Here is a 16248-nt window from a genome sequence, read left to right as displayed (position 1 = left end):
GTCTTTGGACTTTTTAGTACCAAGAGCTACTCACCTGAGAAACACTGCTAAATTTGCTATTTCAGCTTCCTTAACTCATGGCATAGTAAGTTTTACTGAACCTAAACTATGGCAAATGTGCAGCATGCTAGAAAATTTTGCTGTCTGTTCAGAGAACTGGGATGGTGGTGTTCTAGTTAACTAAAGGGAAAAACATATAATTTTTTGCTTTAACTATGGTTGTTACCTGTCTTGACAAATGAGTTTCCTATTTCCTGCCTTAGAAAATGAGTAAACTGAATTAAAATTAGTTTTCTTTGATGATTAATAAATTTGAATTACCTCAGGATACTCTAACATCTTAGGACAAAGTTAGAATTACAGGAGCTCTAACTGCAGAATAATATAAATGTAGATGTATCAGATGTAGAGAAAAAACAGGCTCAATTATATAAGCATTGACCTCATTATACTCCGGATATTTGAATTTTGTAATTAATCAAGATTCTGAAGTGATTTTTGGGGTGGGAGGATTGGTCCTCTTTTTTTTCATCAAAGTTGAAGGAAGAAAAACAAAATCGGTTATTGTCTTGCCTGAGGGTTGCAGTCCTGAGCAAGTTCTCTATGGATTCAGTGAGACCAGAAATGATAAAAGAACATTCTTGAGATAAAAGGCTTTATACCCAGCTTTATTGTCATGGCGATAGATTGAGCACTAGAAACACATCTGCATCCAGCAGTCTAGAGGTCCTTAGACCACCTCCATCTGTGGGCAGAGCTCTTTATACAGTGACTCAGTCAATAATAGCTCATTGCCAACAGGTTTGGAAGCACTAGTCTAGCAGGAAGCCAATTACATCATCAAGTAGTTTAGGGTCGGGCAAAGATCCTGGCCACAAGAACTTCTATTTTCCCCACTGTTATCTAGTTCCAATTAATCAGGCCCAACCAACAAGTCAGTTATGCCCTAATTCTCTCACAGAGCAACTGACTTCCTAGATGCTTACTCTGCGACAGCTATTAGGCCTATGTGCTGGGGATACAAAAATGATGAGATGAGAAAACAAAGACTCTTCCCTTAGAGGTACTTCATCTAAAGGATTCTGTATATATTTTGATGTCTCTGCAGCTGATTGGATGAGATTGGATGAGGGTTTCTGGTGGATCTTTCTCATTGATTTCTAAACTAAGGACAGAGACAAATCTTCCATTTTCTCTTAATTTTCCATAGTACCTAGCACAGTGCTCTGCAAGCACATGAAATACAATAGTTAATAAATATTGATGACTACTCAACTCTTCCATTCACCAAATCAAGAATTGTATTTAAGAGACTATAAAATGCAGCTATGGTCCAATCTGTGCCATCTGGCTATATAAGGGGTTTGATCAAAATGGAACATTCAGCTATGCAGTATAATAATTAGCTACATCACCCTGAGCTTCACAAAAATGGAGAGTTCACTGAGGATTGGCTATTCTTGACTACCCACCTCCCTTCATTTAGGCAGACACACAGTGGAAATGAGAAACCTAGTTTGCTTTTTATTTCCACAAAAGTAAAATATCCCCAGGTTCCCTGGTAACCTATACAAATATTAAATCACCCTTACCATCACACACACAATATGAACTCTGGGTAAGAAATCGCCAGTTCTCACCTCAACTTCAGGTCTGTTCTTCTATTATTATTTTTATCTTGGTAATATATTTTTGTTTCATGGCTGTCAGATGCAATAAGGCCTTAAAATCATTTACATTCACTACAGAAAATTTTTTTCTCTTCTAAATTTTTAAACCTTCCACAGTGACCACAAAAAAATTAAATTTCACTTTTAATGAGAAGGGGGTAACTGCATGATATTTAATTTTAGAACTTGAAATTAAAACAGAATATGTGCATTATTTAGGGAGAAATGGAAGATTAAATTAATAGTCAATAATAACTCACAGGAAATCTAGATCACTCAATGATACTTCTATTTGTTAACCAAAATGGGTATGTGCTAAGGAAGGGCCAGATTTCTTAATTTGTTTATATAGCAAAAGTTCAAAAACAAGAGTTGGGCATATTTTACAACATGGAAAAATCACTCATGTGAGGAGAACAGGAAAGCCCAAAAAGAACATATGGGAACATAGGCTAATAAATAATTTAGCACCATTTTACAGAGACTCCAAATCCAACTAATAAATGAGTACTTAAGTACATCAAAGGGATAAACTGAGCTAAAGAATAGATGTGACTGTTTAATGTTAATGCCTAACAAGTTTACTTAAGGATAGGGAGGGAACAGGACGGTGAGTGAGGCAGCTACGGCGGTACTTCTGAGGGAATGGCATCTAGAAATAATTCTGGAGCAAACTCTTGAAAGGGAAACTGGAGTCAAAGATGTAGCTCCAGAAAGAATGGAGAGGTTATGCCGGCCTTTTCCTCTTGTATATGCTCCATTTTTTTCCTCTTCCTCTGTCTTCATTTCTCTCCACATCTGATATTTTTTGCCATTTCTTTGCCTGACATGTCCCCCTCTCTTCTTCCACGTCTTTTCTTTAATTGCCAGAACATAAACTTGAATCATTCTTTGTAATATGTCTTACATATATTTTATATAGATCTTTGTAATATTTCTTGTATTTTGATGAAGTAAAATCCTCTTTGCTATAAATTTTAAAGCCAAGTGAGCTGAGAATTCTACATACCTACTTTTCTCTTCATTGACATTTATCTTCTACCATACTCTGTTAAAAAATTTGAATGGACTTCCAATAATTCTTCTGTCTGTAAGGCAATGGCCCACATGTCTAATAAATTTCTCTCACATTGAGGTTTATGTCCTTTTCTCCCTAATTCTACCCCTTTATAGAAAGGCTAATTTCAGTTTTGATATAAAACCATACATAGAATTTATTAATTCACCATGCAACTTTCTGATTAGGATAACCAATCTTAGCTCCTCATTTACCTTTTAGTAGGCAGTATATAATATACTGGTTAAAAGTAGAGGATCCAAATTCAGAGAGACCAAAGTTTTGGTCCTCTGCCAGCCACTTAACAGTTTGTGACCTTGGGCAAGCTGCTTGACCTCAACAAGCCTCAGCTTCCTCAACTGCAAAACAGGCATATTAATTGTACCCACCTCATAGGATTACTACATTATTAAATGGTTTAAAGTTCTCAGTATATTTCTTGGCATATAGTGCTCAAAAACTTCTAACCATTCTCATTTTCTAATACTCTAACTTTAATCAAAGCTTTTTGAATAATATAGCTCTCTTTTTAACCCCTATACTTTTCAAATCTCTCTTCACACATGGTGCCCAGGCCCCCGTATTCCGGAGAGAATGCAGTATGCACCAAATATTAAATTACACAGTTTCTAACTACATAGTATACCTTCATGTTAACAACCCAGTCTCAGTTTTCCTTAATGTACCACTCAGGTTGATTTCATGGTTTTAGAATGTCTTTGTCCTAAGGGCTACAGGAAATAATCTGCTTCTGATCTTCTCAGCATCTTTTTGAAATAAAGGGTTGATCATCACTGTCTCTATCTGACAGATTAAAAAACAGGACCCAGGAGAAGCTTAATAGACCGAAGAGAGGGACAATAGGAGGAAGTACTAAAATGAGATATTGTCATCCATGATATTATATTTATATTCTTGATCTTTCTAGGTTTGCCTGAATTTCCTAATTTGTTCATGTGTTAAATATATATTGGGCACTGTGCTAAGATGTAAAAGGTTAATAAAAAGATCTGGTCCCTGCCCTTGAGGAACTTTCAGAAAATAAAATTAAAATAGAATAAACTTAATAGTTACCATGTAATGACTACTTTATTAGAAACACTAGCAGAGTGAAATGGGAGCAACAGCGGCCAGATATCCAAATCAGACTGCATCCCAATTTTACATCTTAATAATGGGTGAAAACGGGCTCTGAGTCTGAAAAGGTTACTTAATTCTTACCTCCCTTTTTTGTTTCTTTTGGAGTAAAGGAAGACACACATTACTGTTGTAATCAGCAAAAGGGAAATGATAAAGTATAATGGAAGAACAAAAAAAATTTCCACCATCTTAGTCCCTCATGCCTCCCTATTTCATGTTTTTTTGAACTTGGGTAAGTAACTTCATATTCTGGATTTAATATGCCTTATCTGTCAAGTGAGGTAATATCCCCATGTTCTATGGGAAAGATGGCTGATCAAGGTCTCTCCCATTGAATTCTACAATCTGGATATTTCCAGATCCAAAAAAGGCAGGCAGGAATCTTCCCAAGGAAGGGGTAAAGGGTAGGAACTAGGGCCTAGGGAGCAAGGGACAGTGAAGGAGGCCGAAGCCAGTTCTCACCGAGAGGATCTTATCACCCTCCTGGAGCCGCCCATCCAGGGCCGCAGCCCCATTCTCTTTGATGCTGCTGACGTAGATGCCACTGTCATTGGAGACATACTGCTGATCTGTCCCACCGACGATGTTGAAGCCCAGCCCTGAGAAAATCATGGAGTTGTTGTGAAGGAGATAGGGGTGAAGAAGAAAGAAAGGGATTAGAACAGAATGGGAGAGAGAGGATGGGCCTAGTAAATAGGGAGGCAAGGCTGGTGAATCAGAATGTGATGCAGCTGGAAGAGTTATGGGCAAGGTCAGTGAACAGTACTAGCCGAACAGGTCAAGCATACCCAGAGTTGCCGACTCAGACAAGGCAGGACTAAAAATACAAAAACAGGGATCAACATAGTTTGTGGAATATAAAAATAAATATGTATACTGAACTCAGTGAAAGAATAATGGTGATTTTTGTAAGATGTACTTCTGTTCACATTTGATTTTGATTCTGCTGGAGGCATTCAGAGGACCCAATTCTTGACTTACCAATTAAAATATAACAGAGTTAGCTGTATTCATGAGAAGAAATTATGCTTTTAGTTAATTAGTAAATGAACTGTTCCTAATTTAGTGGGAGAGAGATTCCTAACTAAAAGTTCCCCTCCATACTTCTCCCAACCTTCAGGAGAGTTGGTGTAGGGTGGTGTTTTGGAAGAAAGTTTTGGGAGTTTCAATTTTGAGTTGAGGGAGCTGTAGTATTGGTGTTGACATGAAATCTGGTAACTAGCAAGGTAACTCATGGTTATAATGATTAAATCTCCGAACTTACTCTTATTTCCTTTTCTACCTCAAGTGCAAACAACCACATACATTCAAGTCACTGTTGAAAACTGACTCCCCACTGATTAGCAATCCCCCCTTACCCTCGCCCACTAACCCCTGGCAACCACCATTCTATTCTTCCCTTATATGAGTGACTATTTTAAATGGCTATAAAATTTCGGTTATGCAAGAGTAGAGATCTAATGTACAACATTGTGCGTATGGATAATAAAGTGTTACTGTACACTTAAAAGTCTATTAAGAGAGTAGATGTCATTTAAGCATTCTTGCCACAATAGAATTAAATTAAAATGTATTTTTAAAATTTTTTTATTGTAGTTGACATACAATATTATATTGGTTTCAAGTATATACACAACATAGTGATTTCAACAGTTAGAGAATTAAATTTTAAAAAGACAGAAAACTGACTACCAAAGTACTATTTCCATGGACCAACCACTAAGTTGGGGAAGGATTTCACTTTACAAAAACCATTGTTATAAAGGGATTTTACCTGTACATTAAAGAGAAAAAAAAAAAGAACTTCTCCAGGGTTTTCTTATTGTCACATACTGTACATTTCAGAGTGACAATACAAAGAAAGGAGATAGTTTGGAAACAATTAAAAAACAAAAATCTGATGGCACACTTGGAAGGAATAGCCAAAATCACTAGCCTACTACTGATTTCAGTAGAAAAGAGATATTTAAAGAGACATATGTGGATTTTTTAAACAGTTCCCCCAGTTAGTGGGATACAAACTTACATGTGAAGCTCAGAGTATTAAAATAAGCACTAGCAAATCAATCTGTGATTCAAGGAAACTTCTGCCCAAAGAGAGAAGCTGCAGGAAGCATCTAATTTAAACAGCATACCTTGTGTACAGAGTATCTACAGCTAGAGCATGAAAAGAAGGAATAAGGATACATGTCAGAAAGTTACTTCTGGAAGATGACTACTTCAACTTCCATGAGAGGTAGAGTATGAAAACTTAAAGTTATTAAATTGTTCCTCTCGAACACTCTCAATTTGTGTCATGGTGGATGGGAGGTATTGGACAGGGGATGGTAAGTAGTTATTTGAGGTAAGATGGAAAGGAAAACAGAGCCTGATTATGGAAGGTTCCAAAATGACTTCAAAACTGTGACGGGTTTGAGAAAGATGGCTGAGACCAACGAGCCTCTTTCAACAAGAGAAGAAACTATTTGGAGAGAATCTTTCAATGAAATCCAACATCCTTGCCAAACACTACAGCTGCCTCTGGGGACCTTAGGAACAGGAAGCATGTATTAAGCAGCTGATACAATATAGCAGTTAGAAAGAGAAGGGACTTTGCTATTGGTTACTTAAAGCTACAGAACACTGTCCAAAAAAGGAAGGTGGAAGAAATCTTACTGAAGATCTATAATCCAACAAATGCAGTCTACTCCCCCACAAGAAATCCCATTATAAAGGCATGTCTATAACCTATTGCTACTTCAGTTACAAATGAACCCCACCACTTACAAGAACACTTGGACTGACATGAAGTCCCTTTCTTCAGCCAGAACATTTACAGAGCTGACCATACCTATAATTCAAAGCACTGCTGCAATAAACAAGAGTCACCAAACACTGAGCAGCAGTATTACCAACTCAAACCTGGGTCCTATGGATACCTACATAATCCTCAGTTGTTTTGTTCATTAAAAATTATTGATCTTACTATGTGTCAGGCACTGTGTTATATTCTGCAGAAGACATAAAGCTAAACTGGACAGTCCCTGCTTTAGCCCAAAACAGAAATTTATCCTTTTTCCTGTTCTTTTTAGATTTTACAGAAACAAATTAAAGTCTGAAGACCTGGACACAAACTTAACTCCCTAACTTATCAGATATGTGGACTAAAGAAAGTCAGTGTACCTCCAATCCTTAGCTTCCTTTTCTGTAACATAAGACTTACAAATTCTGCCCTCTCTACCTCAAAAGGTAATTGTTATGGGTCAATAACATAAAATCTGAAAAAATCCTTTATAAATTACTTGTGATTGCTATATTGAATAGTTGCACTAAGAGAAGCTATCAATCAACTAGCAGCGTCTGCTACACCTCCAAACTAAATAGTTTGATGGAGAAATGATGAATAAATATACAATACAAATGTGAAAAGTCCTGAAATACAGGAAGACAGATTAAAAAGTCCATCCATCTATTAATGAGAAAAGACTGGACTGGAACTCAAACTTACTGAAATTAAGTATGTCTTAATTCCCTCTCATGAATAGTTTCTAACAAGAATGGTATTTAAAACATGCAACAATCAGTCCAGCACATGCACCAACCAATTGCAATAACCAGAAGGGGAAGAGCTATCCCAGTATACATCTGCTGATTATCAGCTATGTCTGTAAAATTTTCTGTAATAGGGTGGACCACATATTCTGGTTTGTCTGAGAGTCTTGACATACACCTCCTGTCCCTGTGTAATTAAAACAGTCCCCCTCAATGTTAAAAGCATCTTAGTTTGGACCAATGTGATCATCCAATCAATAAAGGGTAGAGTAAAAGTATGTTATTTGAAGCATATTTTGTGGAACTGGCAATAATTGGGGTGTCCATCCTCTAGAAAATAGGTAAGTAAAATATAGTTAAAAGTTATAAGCACTCAGTAATCATATATAAAGTAACAGTTTTAAAGTTGGTATTAATAGCACAATATCTTCTTATATAATAAAAACTCATGTACACAAAATAATGTTACCTATTTTTAAAATGTATGCATATTTAAGTACATGTGAAGACACACTGGAGTGGGTACTTACGGAGGAAGGATAAAGGATGAGGTTTAGGATGAAGGGTAAAAATAAAACAGACAGGGATCTTGCATGTACTGATGATAACAATGTGTTATGAAGCTATAGGATGTAATTCAGTTCTTGGTATCTATGATGGAAAAGTTGTTGAGGGGAGAGGCAGAAGGAAAAAAAATAGGACTCAACAGATATTTTTATAAAGTGGGTGAATGAAGAAGTATGTTTAGTGAACTCTGGTTATAATGTGACAAATTTTTTAAATGTGGCAAGATTAAAATGGGTTGCTTGGTCTCTAATTTAGAAGAGAAGTCTAGATGCAAAAAAAAGTAAAGATGGCATAAGAATGACACCATCATAGGACTGGGAAAGAAAGAAAGTGTGCCTAGTATAAAAGCCTTGGAAAGTTAAACAAGAAATGCCTTCTTGTGAATTTACCATTTCCAGGTCTGGCCCTTGAGCCTATTTATGAATAAGAGCAGCAATCCCAGCACCAACAACTAACACTAGTGAGTACTTAATATATGTACCAGGTAGTAGCTATGCACTTTATATACATTATCTCATTTAATCTACTCAATGGACACCCAAGTAACTATTACTCACATTTTACAGATGAATTTAAAAGATGAGGCATAAAGAGATTAGGTAACTTTACAAAAGGTGACACAGCCAAAATATTAAATTAGCATGTTTGGTTCTAATGTGTGAGTCTTAAACTGTTTTATTATACTGTGTCTTTCTAGAAAATATGAATAGTTGCTTTAGAAAAAAAGTCTGCTAAACACTGCTGACTATCTTGAGAGTCAACTTGTCTTTGGGCTGGCTCTGAATAAAGCAATGTTGGTAGAAGGGTTGTAGGACAATCCCAAGGGTAACATATTCCAGAGGTAGAGATGGTCATTCTGGAGCTATGTTACCTTAGTCAGGGTCCCTACTGCTTACTTTCAGGCCTGAGAAGGAAAACCTTTCATTTCACTTATATTCTCTAAAATCTAGAAGATTAGATTGTATAAAGACACTAATTCTACAGGATCAGGCCCCACCTTTAAAGCTTCACTTAACCCTAATTCCTTCCATAAATGTCCTAACTCCAAATAGTCACATTAGGGGTTAGAATTATATCATACAAATATTGGGGGTTGGGAACACAAACATTCAGTCTGTAATAAGATATCAAAAAAAATCCCTGAATATTTATAAAATAACCCATAAGTTAAAGATGAAATTATAAGGGAAAATAGAAAATATTTTAGTTGAATGACAATGAAATCACAATATTAAAAATTAAAAATTGTGGGAGGCAGCTAAAGCAATGTTTAGAGGGAAATTTATAACTTTAAATTCTCACAATAGAAAATAAATAAGATGGTTCTTTGAAAGGGTTAATAAAATTAATGAATTGCTAGCAAGACTCATCTGGGAAAATGGAATTTAGAAATTACCAACATCCCAACATCAAGAATACAAAATAGGTTATCACTATATATCCTAACAACATTAAAAAAATAAGGGAATATTATGAATAATTATGGTAACTTTAGATATAATGGAAGTCCTTTAAAAAAATCACAAGTTAACAAAACTGACTAAAAAAGAAATAGAATATCAGAATAGAACCATATCTATTAAAAAATATCTCCAAATGTATCAAAGATACAAATTCATAATCAAAAACATTCCCACAGAGACAGCTGTAGGCCTAGAGTGTTCACTGGCATGTTGGAGCAAACATTTAACAAAGAAATAATTCCAATCTTATGTAACAAATTCCATAATACAATTCAGTAATTCCACAAAATGTTTCTCAACCCATTTTATGAGGACAAGATAACCTGACACCAAAATATGAAAAATAAATTACAACAAAACTACTGAAAAATATTTCTAATTACATATAGAATCAAAAATTATCAAGAAATAATTAGCATATTGAATCCAACAATGTATAAAAAGGATGAACGCAGGGTTTATTTAAGGAATGTAAATTTATTTTAATACTGGTCAATCTAATGAACAAATTCAGCAATTTATAAAATAAGGGAAAAATATTATCTTAGTATATGCAAAAAAAAGCATGTGGTAAAGTTGAACATCTTTTCATAAAATAAAAATTCTCAGCAAACTAAGAATATAAGGGAACTTCATCAGTCTGATTAAAAGCATCTGCAAACAGCTACCCTTTCTAAAAGTAGGCATGAAGAAAGGATGTCTACTCTCTCCACTAATACTCAGCATTGTCCTAGACGTCTTAGTGCCATAAGAAAAATAAATAAAAGACAAAGATTAGAAAGAAACAAAAGTTTTCACAGATAACCTGATGATAATGTGAACGAATCTAAAAATAAAAAATGTGCAAACTACTAAAGTCAATAGCTGAATTTATCAAAGTTGCAGGGTAGTCAATATATAACAATCAATTGGAAAGTGAAATTTTGCAATCATACCATTTATGTAAGTAAATTTAAAAAAATTTAAAACACTATTTAAATAAACATAAATACTTAGGGATAAATTTCCTGAACAATGCTGAAGATCTCTATACTAAAAACTATAAAACATTACTGAGAGAAATTAATTAAAAACTAAATAAAGATGTATCATGTTCACGGACTGGAAGCCTTAGTATTTTTAAGGTAGCAATTCTCTCTACATTGACATGGATAGTTTCAGTGTAATCCCAATCAAAATCCCAGCATATGTTTTTGTCTACAAATTGACAAGATGGTTCGAAAATTTACATGAAAATTTATATTGTTAAAGTTCTATTCTAGAATAGTCTGACATTTTTGAAAAAGAAAAAAATTGGAAGACATTACTTTATTTCAAGGTTTACTACAAAACTACATTTATCAACTTACTGAGGTATTTGTATAGAGAAAGACAAGTCAATGGAACTAACAGAGATCAATATGGGGCCCCCATATTAAATGGTCAAGTGTTTTTTTTTATATAGACAATAATGGATTTCAATGGGGAAAGGATAATATTTTCAACAAATAGTGTTGGGAGAACTGGATATCTATATAAGATAGAAATTAAAAATGAACTTCAATGCTTAACTCAAAATACAAAATAATTCAAAGTGGATCACAGAACTAAATAAAAAAGGTAATCTATAAAATTTGTATTAGAAAACATAAAAGAAAATCTTTACCTTGGGGTAGTTAAGATTTCTTGGATATGACACATACAGCACCAACCATAAAAGAAAAAAACTGATAAATTGATGTTCATAAAACTTAGTCTTCTGCTCTTCAAAACACATGCCCTATCCTTAAAAAAGGACAAGCAAGCCAGACCAGAAAATATTTGCAACACATATACATGAAAAAGGACCTGTGTCCACAATATACAAAGAAGTTCTACAATCCAATAAGAAGAAACAAACCAAATAAAAGTGAGCAAATAACTTAGACACTTCAGAATAAATATGAATGGCCAACAAACATAAAAATATGCTCCTCATCTTTAGTTATCAGGGGAAATGCAAATAAAAACCACAGTTCCACTCCACAGCCCCTAGAATGGCTGAAATAAAAAGAATGACATCATCAAATGTTGACAAGAATGTTAAACAACTGGAACTGTCATATATTGCTGGTAGAAGTGTAAAATGGCATAAATACTTTGGAAAACAGTTTGGCAGTTGTTTTAAAGCTAAACATACACATATTGTAAAAATAGCAAACCCAGAATGTATTTGTAAATGACATATCCGACAAGGGGTTAACATCCAAAATATATAAAGAACTTAGATGCCTCAACACCCAAAAAGCAAATAACCCAATTAACAAATGGGCACAGGATATGAACAGACAGTTCTCCAAAGAAGAAATTCAGATGGCCAACAGACACATGAAAAAATGCTCCACATTGCTAATTTTCAGGGAAATGCAAATTAAAACCACAATGAGATATCACCTCACACCCATAAGGATGGCCAGCATCGAAAAACTAAGAACAACAAATGCTGGCGAGGATGCAGAGAAAGGGGAACCCTCCTACACTCCTGGTGGGAATGTAAGCTAGTTCAACCATTGTGCAAAGCAATATGGAGGTTCCTCAAAAAACTAAAAATAGAAATACCATTTGATCTGGGGATCCCACTCCTTGGAATTTACCCAAAGATTACAACTTCTCAGATTCAAAAAGACATATGCACCCTTATGTTTATAACAGCACTTTTTACAATAGCCAAGATATGGAAGCAACCTAAGTGTCTATCAGTAGATGAATGGATAAAGAAGATGTGGTACATATACACAATGGAATACTATTCAGCCATAAGAAAGAAACAAATCCTACCATTTGCAACAACATGGATGGAGCTGGAGGATATTATGCTCAGTGAAATAAGCCAGGCAGAGAAAGACAAATGCCAAATGATTTCCCTCATTTGTGGAGTACAACAATGAATCAAAACTGAAGGAACAAAATGGCAGTAGACTCAGAGACTCCAAGAATGAACTAGTGGTTACCAAAGGGGAGGGGTGTGTGAGGGTGGGTGGGGAGGGAGGGAGAAGGGTACTGAGGGGTATTATATTTAGTACACATGGTGTGGGGGATCACAGGGAGAATAGTGCTGCCCAGAGAAGGCAGATAGTGAATCTGCAACATCTTGCTGCACTGATGGACAGTGACTACATTGGGGTATGGATGGGACTTGATGATATGGCTAAATGTAGTAACCACACTGTTTTTTCACATGAAACCTTCATAAGAGTGTATATCAATCATACATTAATAAAAAATTTAAAAAAAATAGCAAACCCACTCCTAGTTACTAGGTATTTAACCAAGATACATTAAAACATATGTACATGAAGAGTTGTATATGAATATTCATGGTAGCTCTATAAAATAGTCAAAACTTAGAAACAAAGCAAAATGACAAATGAGTAGATGAATGGATAATCATGTTGTGGTGTAGTCATACAATGAAATACTACCCAGCAACGAAAAAGAAAAGCATAGATGGGTGAAAGAAGCCTATATCCATTCTATGACTCCACTTCTATGACTTCTATAACAGGCAAAAGGAATCTACAGTGACATAAATCAGATCAGTGGCTGCCTGGGGCATGGGGTGAATGAGCTGCCTACAGGGATACACAGAATTTGCTGAAGTGATGAGTCATTATTACATGTGTATATTTTTGTCAAACTTCTTAGGACTTTACACTTAGACCATTCTTTATTGAATGGCAATCATACTGTAATAAAGTTGATTTTAAAATAAACTTGGTCAGTGCAAATATGCAAGCACTCTAAGCATCTGCTAGTGACAGTATTAGTCAATAATAAAAGACAGTCTAGAATTACTTGAAGAACCAATTACTTGGTGACAATTAGGCAAAAATTTTGGTTATGCTATTTTAAATCTTATACAGCACCTTTCTTATGCAAATATGACAAATTAAAAAAAATTGTAAGTGTGGTCTCAAGATTAAATATTAATGTGAATGGGAGTTGAAAGTTAAAAAAAAAAAAGGAAAATGCTGACCTAGAAGCCTTTCTAGCTACCTTTGGACACTCCCTACGCTTTGCACTACACAGTAACAACAAAATTAAATAATTTCACAAAGATGATATACAGATGCCAGATAAGTATATGAAAAAATGCTACATGTTGTGTGTCATCAGGGAAATGCAAATTAAAACAAGAATAAGATACCACTACATACCTATTAGAATAACCAAAATCCAGAATACTGATAACATCAAATACTAGCAAGGATGTGGAGCAACAGTAACTTTCATTCATTGCTGGTGGGGATGCAAAGTGGTACAGCTACTTTGGAAGAGTCTGACAGTTACTTACAAAACTAAACATACTTACCATATGATCCAAGGAGCTGACAATATGTGCACACAAACACGTGTAGACAGACGTTTTTAGCAGCTTTATTCATAACTGCCAAAACACAGAAGAAACTAAGATGTCTTTCAGTAGGTGAATGAATAAACTAGTTTGGAATGGAATATAATTCAGAGAATGGAATATTATTCAACACTAAAAAGAAATGAGCTATGAAGCCAAGAAAAGACACGAAGGAAACTTAAGTGCACATTACTAAGTTAAAGAAGCCAATCTGGAAAGGCTACACACTGTATAATTCCAACTATGACATTCTCCAACAGGTAAAACTATGACGAGAGTAGAAAGATCATTGGTTACTAGGTTTGGGGTGGGGGAGGGATGTGTAGGCAGAGCACAAGTGGTTTAGGGTAGTGAAAATACTCTGTATGATACTACAATGGTGATAATGTCATTATATATTTGTCCGTTCCCACAGAATTCACCAAGAGTGAACCCTAGTGTACACTGTGGACTTTGGTTGATTACAACTTCAATATAAGTTCCATCAACTGTAACAAATGTCCCACTCTGGTGGGTGATGTTGATAGCATGGGAGGCTGTGCATGTATCCAGGTGGGGTGCACATGGGATGCCTCAGTACCTTCCTCTCTCTTTTACTGTGAAATTAAAACTCTCTAAATAAATAAAGTATGAATTTTAAAAAATTAGTAATTCCTACCTCCCTGCTTTTCCCCCTTCCACACAAATAGCTGTTCCATATCTCCATGACTTTGGATGCCCTCTTCCCTTTGCCTGGAAACATACCTCACTGAAATGTACCAGTTGAATTATCTTTTTACCATATTGTAGTAATTCATTCCAAATATGAATAAAGCTGCTATAAGCATCCATATGCAGGTAATTGTTCATTTTTATATCTCCTGTGCCTAATACATACACAGACCTCAGTCAGTGTCAAGTGACTGTTAATGCTATTGAAAATAACATATAGGTCAAAGATTCCTAACATTTTTAGTTCTGGGGAAACCTAGCAAGTTAAAAAATGTCTCTGAGAACTTCTCACAGGCTTTTTCATAATACAAGAAAAGAAGACACAAAGGAAAAGGAGGGAAATATAGAAGGGAAAGTCGAATGTCCTTAAAATTCCTATGACACAGGTTACCCTGCCTTTCCTGAATGACTCAACTCTTGACCCACTAAAGCCTATTCTCCACATAGCAACAGTAATGTCAGGCACCATTTAGCACTTTAAATGAATTACCTGAGTTATCTTTTGGTAAAATGCTTAGAACAATGCCTGGTACAGAGTAAACACTATAAAAGTATTTGTAAAACAAACAAAAACAATTCTCACAACTCTATGAGTAGGTTCTATTAATATTCATTTTATACCTAAGGAAAATCAGGCATATAGAAGTGAGGTAACTTCCCCAAGGTCACACAACTAGTACTCAGGCATTGTGACTCTTAATCACTATGATCTGCTGTTCAGTGCAATTATATTAAAATTCAGTTCTCTTTTGTATACATACTGTCTAGAACAGAAACTGACCCTATAGTTGTTGTTCAATAAAGACATGTGAGTTGAAGAATGAATGAATGATTCCAATGAGTGACTCATGTGATTAAATGACTAAGTATCTTTTCACCCAAAACTATTATATTCTCTGGAGAAACTCTCTGGTCCAAGGATCAAATATGTCACCTTTTACTTGTTACCTCTCCCAAAAGACAGTAACAAATACGTATTGACAAATAAAGAAAGAGGGAAAATCTTTAACTTCAATGAAACAGAGAGATGGTACAACAGTGAAAAAATGTTATTATGCCCATGGTCAGTCCCTCCTCATCCCAGTGATCCACTTGATGGGGACAACAAAGAACATGGCCTACCAAAGATGTTTCAGGCAGCACTTCTCTTCCAAGTATCTTGGTAGGCATTCTTATTCTCTCATTCTAGGATAGGCCCTTGGTCAAGCACTGAATGTATATGCCAGGTCTGTACTAGATCATGTCTCCATTTGCTTCCTTACTTTTGAAATGTTTCAATCTCTTCATTTCTGCCTCATATTACAATTTGTACCTCTCCATTGCCCTTTTTTTCAACTTTCTCTTATTCTACTGCTTCTTGCCCAACACATGGTAAATGGTACATTGTACTTGGCATGAATATATCATAGTTTTCTACAAGGGGAGAATGACATCTAATTTGTTTCTGAAACACCTCCTAAAGGCACTGAATATTTTCTTGAGTCTTTTGTCTGAAACGGTCCATTGAATCTGACTCTATAAGAAACAGAACTTATCTTATGAAGGTCCTTTGGTTGTTATATATTACTATATCATACATAGTAATATTACTATTATATACTATTATTATAGCTATTTGTTTATTCTATCTCTTGAGGATACTTAGCACATGATAATTATCCTCCTACTGAACTGCAAAATTCTTAAAAATATGGCTCATTTCTTATTCCTTCTTTACTCCAGTATCTGTGATTCCTC

At 35.2% G+C, this 16248-nt stretch overlaps 1 protein-coding gene across 1 annotated transcript in view; it reads right to left on the bottom strand.

The window, feature by feature from the left end:
• Window positions 1-16248, bottom strand: part of SYNJ2BP (synaptojanin 2 binding protein) — a 34751-nt gene that overhangs the window by 12915 nt on the left and 5588 nt on the right. Inside the window, exon 2 of the mRNA XM_017646179.3 lies at window positions 4330-4466. Within this exon, the coding sequence (XP_017501668.1) occupies window positions 4330-4466 (137 nt within the window). The remainder of the gene's footprint in view (window positions 1-4329; window positions 4467-16248) is intronic.

Source organism: Manis javanica, chromosome 8, assembly GCF_040802235.1.
Source record: "Manis javanica isolate MJ-LG chromosome 8, MJ_LKY, whole genome shotgun sequence".
In the NCBI taxonomy this organism is placed as follows: Eukaryota; Metazoa; Chordata; class Mammalia; order Pholidota; family Manidae; genus Manis; species Manis javanica.
This window is presented reverse-complemented; position numbering and strand designations above follow the sequence as displayed.